This window comes from Phoenix dactylifera, chromosome 9, assembly GCF_051530095.1.
Source record: "Phoenix dactylifera cultivar Ajwa chromosome 9, Ajwa_hap1_PhDact_Kaust_v1.1, whole genome shotgun sequence".
NCBI classification, from domain to species: domain Eukaryota; kingdom Viridiplantae; phylum Streptophyta; class Magnoliopsida; order Arecales; family Arecaceae; genus Phoenix; species Phoenix dactylifera.
The window spans coordinates 4,393,627-4,400,802 of NC_143198.1; the positions used below are offsets into that span (position 1 = coordinate 4,393,627).

General features: G+C 37.0%; 1 protein-coding gene across 1 annotated transcript; it reads right to left on the minus strand.

Moving 5' to 3' along the window:
• Nucleotides 1-4,143: 4,143 nt before the first annotated feature.
• LOC103712294 (uncharacterized) lies at nucleotides 4,144-5,721 on the minus strand. The gene is made up of 2 exons (XM_039115723.3): nucleotides 5,580-5,721; nucleotides 4,144-4,992 (listed from the first exon to the last, which is right to left on the minus strand). The coding sequence occupies exon 2, from the start codon at nucleotides 4,966-4,968 to the stop codon at nucleotides 4,285-4,287; it is 684 nt and encodes a 227-aa protein (XP_038971651.3). The 5' UTR covers nucleotides 4,969-4,992; nucleotides 5,580-5,721; the 3' UTR covers nucleotides 4,144-4,284.
• Between the last annotated feature and the right edge of the window lie 1,455 nt (nucleotides 5,722-7,176).

Genomic DNA, 7,176 nt, shown 5'->3' on the forward strand with positions numbered 1-7,176 from the left:
GCTACACCATCTTCTCAATACCAATTACAATAAATCTGTGAGCTTAATCATATCAACAACACTATACAGGAGAAAGTGAGGCCAGCATGTGGTACTACGTAGAAACAAGAGAGAGTGCGGACTTTCAGATAAAAGCCACCTTGGATAAAACAGTTCATCCAAAACCGTCTACATAGTGATAAAAGGAATCATATGGTCAAACTGGAAATAGTATGAAAAAATGGGCAGTATCTTGGAATGTGAAGTAAACACCAGAAAATATCAACAAGTAGCCGAAACCTGCATAGGAATCAACATAAGAAAGCAAGCTTAAATAGAAATAGCAACACATATCTGGAAGAATTGATTGGTGTTATTGTGTAATTTGATGATCATCTTGATCAAACGAGAGTTTTCAGGTGCTTGGGTGGAGATGGAGGATGAATCGCGAAGATTGCCTGGGTTAACAGTCGTATGAATTGAAGATTAAAGTGGAATGAAGGACATCGCAATGCTGGAACTTGATTTGTTGCAAAAACAAAATCTGGATAGTGGGAGCACAATTGTCAGAATGACAAATCAACAAGGAAGCAAGAAACAATGCATATGGTATAGTTAAATTCCAAGTCAGTCGGACAGAAAGGAAAAGGTGAGATGGGGTCTGAAATTTATTGCTTGGGAAGATAGGTTTCCCAAAACTGGATTCCACACACAAAAAATACAACGAGGAGCTTCAGATTCCTCCATAGGCCATACAACTACCAACAAAGCAATCTCTAGGACTTCTTGTAGTTCTTATAAAACTTTTTGTGGAATCAGGTAAGTTGACACAGCTCTTGATCACTTTTTCAGAAACTCTACTGCAGACTGATTGGTGCCATGCCCCTGATGTATGAGGGCAGTCCAGTGCACGAGACTCTTACAAGATCTAGGGAGAGTTAGATAGATGCAGCCTTACCCGGTGAAAGGCTATTTCTACTTTTTCAACCCATGACACCCAGGTTCTGATAAAATAACTATTGCGCCAAGACCCACCTCTGTCTTGCCCTTGATGTATAGGAAGGGGAAAACCAAAAAGAGAGAACATTCACTTAAAACAGCATAGATCTACCATTTCAATGCACAGCCAATATGGAATTCAAGGAAAATTTACGTGATAACAAGTTGGGTTCATATGCAAAATAGACCATTGAGTAACTAGTCATGTTATCAAAAGTCACTGCATAGACACCATTAACTTGCCTCCATGATCCCCAGTGTGGACCAGATCTAATGTCACCTGTCCGCTGTCAGACCCTTTAGAAGAAACAGAATTATATGAAGAATTGCATAGAGTTAGTTTAAGATAGTTCAAAAAGAACCAGCATTCCCACAAGATCTTCCAAAAGTAAGTTCCAAATTTGTATCCTGGATCAAAACAACCGAAATGAACTCTCACAAGTTTCAAGTGACACCACCTTGCCGTGCTTTGTTGTCAATCTATTTCCAGAATCACGTTTAATCTTCCCAATCTTAAAATTCCAAAAAAGGTGCATGTTTACTAGAAGAATCATCTTTAATCTTCCAAATTTAAAGTTCCTTCCAATGGCGATGCAAAATTACCAGAAGAATAGCACCCGAAAACCCAGATATTACCACACCTAAATGAATGGTTATTCAAAGATCACAATTAAAGTTTCTCCCAGGACAAACAGTATGTTGGATGATACACAAAATGATGCATCATTAGTTACCAGAAAGCCTCCAGTCCCCCTTATTCTTTTGAGAAAGTGAAAAACCCTCCAATTTGATCTGAAAGACACGATGATATCACTGAAAAAAGTTTTAAATTTTCTACGGGGAAGCCCGGTTATTAAGTCTTTCACAAAGCTAAATCAGGTAGCATCACACAGCCACTAATTCATTGAAAAAATACGAGCACTGGATACAGTTTTAGGGGCCAACCTTGTTAACATCCAATCATATGCAACTGATGGTATCTTCCATCTAACATTTTGTATTTACGTATACGATTCAGTTCCTAGTAAAGATTCACCAAGAAAACAGTACAAGAGATTAAGAGGACAAACTTTCACAGTGCACTTGCTTAGTTTGTTTTCCATTAACACCAAATGAGAAAAAAGAGAAAACAGTAATGTATATCAATCACCAAGTCTCAAGAGGTATGAGCAATGATCCATGCTTGCTTTTCAATTAGGAAGATAATTTTTGTACACACTCTTCCAAACATGAGATATATCACGTTCATCTAATAGCTTGGGGAAAATTCAGCTGAAAATTGTGAGAATCCATCACAACAGTCAAAAACAAATGAGTAGAGACAATGTAGCCCTTTTATCCAACCATAAACTTCTTCAGATAGGATCCTAATGTATTTCATAAGGCTTTGAAGCATAATCATTCTCTCTAATGTATCCTATTGCTCAATTCAACCAGTTCAATGATTTGTGTAAAGGGATAGATAAGATACCTCCCGTTGCCATTTAACATAGAAGACTCACCTATATTGTCTAAATTTAGAATTTCTTGTCCTACACCTCCACAATGATGCCAAGCTTCTTCATATCCATTCTTGACTTCTGAAAGGCCTGCTTAAGCCCTCCCTTCTACCCTTCGTACTGGTCAAGTCCTATGTATCTTTCCATGGCTTCCATCAAAACTGCTTTAGAACTCTCCTTTAGCCCTCTACATCTTCCACACCTCCTAGTGGCAGTCATCTCTAATCCTAACCCCACAATGCACATGTCAATATTTCTTTAAAACTCTATCCTACATCTGTTAAATATAAACTCTTCTTTCCCAGTTCAAAATCCTGATGCATGCATCATTTGACACACACATACTCATTTTACTACCACATTAGGGGAAAAATAACTCTTTGATAGTAAGGAATGCAACATAACAGAGTCGAGGCCCACCCAACTCTTTTATAGAATTAAAAGTAGGGAACAAGTGACCAAGTGAATCAAGAAGAGAGAGAGATTGGCTTGGCTACACTCGAGTGGATCTCCACTCAAATCCAATCAAGTTTAGATTGGACAACAAGAGTCCCACATCGGTGATCTAAGACGGTGGGCGTGATCTACCTGTACATTGCTTACACACCAAAAGTCATATAATTTGAAGACCCTGCGCCCATGCATCGAGTGGCCAAAAAACAAGTACTATTTTATGTTATTTAAACAGTCCAATTTTTTGAAATCTTATTGCCCCTTAAGCCCTAACCTACAACTACAGTTGTAGGAAAACAAAACATAAAACAAAAGAACCTGAAATGCTGCATTTGTAGCTACATTGCAACTTTAATTGCAAACAACAAAAACACAAACAATCAAACAACCCATAGCAGAGAATTTAGTCCCGAGCAAACATATATTGAGGAAAGGAGATAACAGGTTAATGTAAGGGCTATAATGTGCTTACTATGATTTAATTAAGGTATGATTTAGATAGCCTATATAGCAGTCCCAAATAAGATAAGTGCATCAAATTTGAATCAACCATTAAAATCGAGGGAAGACTAAAGATAACACAAATGGAAGTATTAACAAAAGATTTTGGAAAGTTGACAATGACAAGATGTAATGTAATTTGCAATAGAAATGAATGGGAAGAGATATCTATAGCCAAACCACTAGCATCGGGGTAAAATTTGGTGGTTATAGGTACTATTATTGTCTCACAGAAACTATGCCAATAACACAAATCAAATTTCACCTCTTAAATGCCCTTAGAATGAATGATCATATAGCATGGAAACACTTTAAACATATAACCAACTAGCGATCTTTATCTTCTCAAAATCAAAGGTATCTCATTTATTCTTTTAGTTTCCTTCTATACTCTCTTTTTCCCTATTTGTGTGTTTCACTTGCACATACAACCACCCTCGCCTAGCAATATGCTATGGCAAAAACCAAACTTTAAAGCATATCAGACACACAAAAAAAAATTACAACTTTTCTAGGTAATGCAACCCATGATCAGCCAAGAGCGAAAGACTTGCAGCATAGTATCAGTACATTTTCTTTCTTTCTTCAAAGAAGCCCTCAGATAAAGAATGCATAACAAAGTGTTTCAGCAGATTTATTATTATACAACGGATAAGCCACCAGGAACATGTAATAATATGATAGCACAAAACATCCTATGAACAAATTCATGTAGAGATAAACCACCAATTGATATTGCAGTTTACAACCACATGGTTGAAATGGTAGTACATTAAAGGCACACAGAATTCAAATAACACATGTAATACTTTCATGCATATTAGCAAAACTATCATGTACTTATTACAGCTGTCTAAAACCAAACAAGACTAGCAACTACAAGAGCACCAACCAGAAACAACAGCGCCTTCAGATAGACATCAGCCTGCTGTCCATGAGACACATGTCGAGGAATCCCGTGGGCGGCATGCCCTCCATGAAATGAATTTGCATACCCATACGGGAAACCAGCTGCAGGCCCATAAGCAGTTGCATCCGGGAATCCATGAACTTGAAAGCTCAGCAACGGGAACAGACCACCGATTGCGGCAGAGAATGTGTAATTCCCAAGCCTCGTGCTTGCCACTGGAGTCCCGCCCATAAACCATGGGTTAGAGTGAGGGAAATTGCTCGGGTCAGGTGGTGGGGCTGTCGAAGGCCTTTGCCCGGCAGGACGGTTAGGAATGTTGACACCAGGGACCGACTTAGATCGTGGGTCGGTCGGGTTTTTTCCTCGTCCATAGAGAGGGACTAGCTTTTCCTCTTCAATGATGGCTTTGCACACAGGGCATTCTTGAGAATGGGCATGAACATGGAGCCATTTGTAAAGGCAGGGCCAGCAGAATAGGTGACCGCAGAGAGTCACGACCGGGTCTTGAGCCAACTCAAAGCAGATGTTGCAATCGAAGCTGCCCGCATCATTGCTGCTGCTATTGCTTCCAGAAAAAGAAGAGTTCTGGGGCTCCCTGCTCGACGATTCCCCAAATCCACTGGCCATATTCGAATCCTAACTATTGATACACTGTGAAAACATAGAAACCAATACATCAGCATAAGAACCCATTCAGGACCAAGTTGAACAAGATAATATCACAAGGATTATAAAAGTAAAGAAACTTGTTCCAAAGAAAAATTACATATCCTAGCCAATATTAAAAAAAAAAAAATACTTTTGATAAAAATGCGGGAAGATGGAGATCAAAAGAAAGGCATATTTCTTGAAGACTGAAACTTCAAACAATAACCCTAAATCAGCAGATATCACCCATTGAAACCCTAATATCATAGTCGATACCCTCTCTTCAGCTTGCGGATCTAACAAGATAAATCACCAAGACGGAGGAACGAAACAAGCATATCCAGATCCGAATTATTAACAAACCGATCTGGGCCGAATTAAAGAATACGAGAGAATCACCAATTATCCTGGGTCAATTTCATGAAAAAGATCCAAGAAATTGAAAGAAAACGTCTTCAGGAAACCCAAAAATTTCATAAAAGGGAAAAAAAAAAACTAGGGTTTCTATCTAAACTAAGAACCATCTGAAGCTTTAAAGAATCTCGAAAACTTGCGTAAAAGGATCGAAGAAATGGGACGAGAATCGAGACCTGGATCAGAAGACGAGAACCGCCGAACAGGCCCAATAGGTTGGCTTCGGTGCGAGGTCAAAGCCCGAAATGGCCCCCTCTGATGGTATAAGACGGCAAGAAAGAGGTGAAATTCACCGAAGGTGCCCGGAGCTTTTCCGCGACCATCCTTCCTACCTTCCCCCGCCCATCGGATTGATATTTTCCATTATGACATGGAATTTTCTCTTCCAGCAAATGAAAATATGACACGTACACTGATTTGAGTCGGAAACGAGAGACGGGTCGTGTGCCGTTGATTTTGACATGGACAGCTACGATGGAGCCTGTAAAAGATACCTTGCTGTAACAAGCAAATTTTGGCCGTAGTCTAATTCCGAATCTAAAAACATAAGTAAGGCTGAAAATCCAATCTGTTATGGATAACATATTTATATTTATATTTATATTTATTTTGTTCGATTAATATATATAGAATATTAATTGAATGCAAAAAATTTATATCGATATTTATTTTAAATGGATACGGATACAAATTGAATACTGAAAGTATGGATATAAATCAGATAATTAAGTTTTATAATTGTAGAATCAAATATATTATTAAGTGGATGATAAATCAAGTTAATATTATCTTAATGTGATCAATTGTTTTTTTAAAAGTTTTTGAGTATTATATAGAATTAAATAGAGTTATAAATGGAATCGGATATTCAGATATAGATCGGATATTGTCTATCCATATCCATATCCATTTTTCTTTAACATATATGAATATGGATACAGATATTAGTCTGATGCTCAAATTTCTATTTATATTCTGATAGATTTGGATATTGAATAGATCCAGACAAATTTATCCAATCCACTTTCACTCCTAAGAATGGTCATTCTATTTTTGGAATTTTTTTAGTAGAATTATGAAAATTTTAATGGAGTTCTTTTGTTGAAAAGTGGTTAATTATGGCAAGACTTTTTTGAATAGAGAAATTTAGTTGTAGGTTTAAAATGAATAGAGACTGTTTTTTAATTCTATTCAATGTTTTAAGTCTAAGTGGGATAAAGGGCGTCTTGGCTGTCACATTCTATTTTTGTAAGAAAATGAAACTAGGATAGCTCGGGACTCCAAAACTCATCTATGCAGAGAGAGAAAGAAGAAAAAAAGAAAGAAAGAAAGAAAAAGTTAAAAAAATAAAAGAAAGAAGCAAAAAAAAAAGGAACAAAGAAAAAAAAAGAGAGAGAAAAAAAGAATGAAAAAGAAAAAAAAAGAATGAAGAAAGAAAAAAGAAGAAGAAAAAATAAGAAAGCAAAGAAATGAATAAGAAACAGATTGGAGAAGAAAAAGGCTAGAGATAAGAAAAAAAAAGAAAAAAAAAAGATGGGGACAGAGATATAAGGTATCTACGAAACTTTTGACCGAAAATAGTGCCATGATGAGGCAAGATAGTAGGCTACCCAACTCCATGAAGATCTAATGGGACGGTAGTGTCTCATGGGATCTAAAAATCTTGCTTCTAATACATTGCTCTAAAGCTTGTTGATACCTCCCTAGCCACATAATTTATATAGCTAGAAGATATGAAAAAGATTTAATCATTTAAATAAAATAATTATTTAA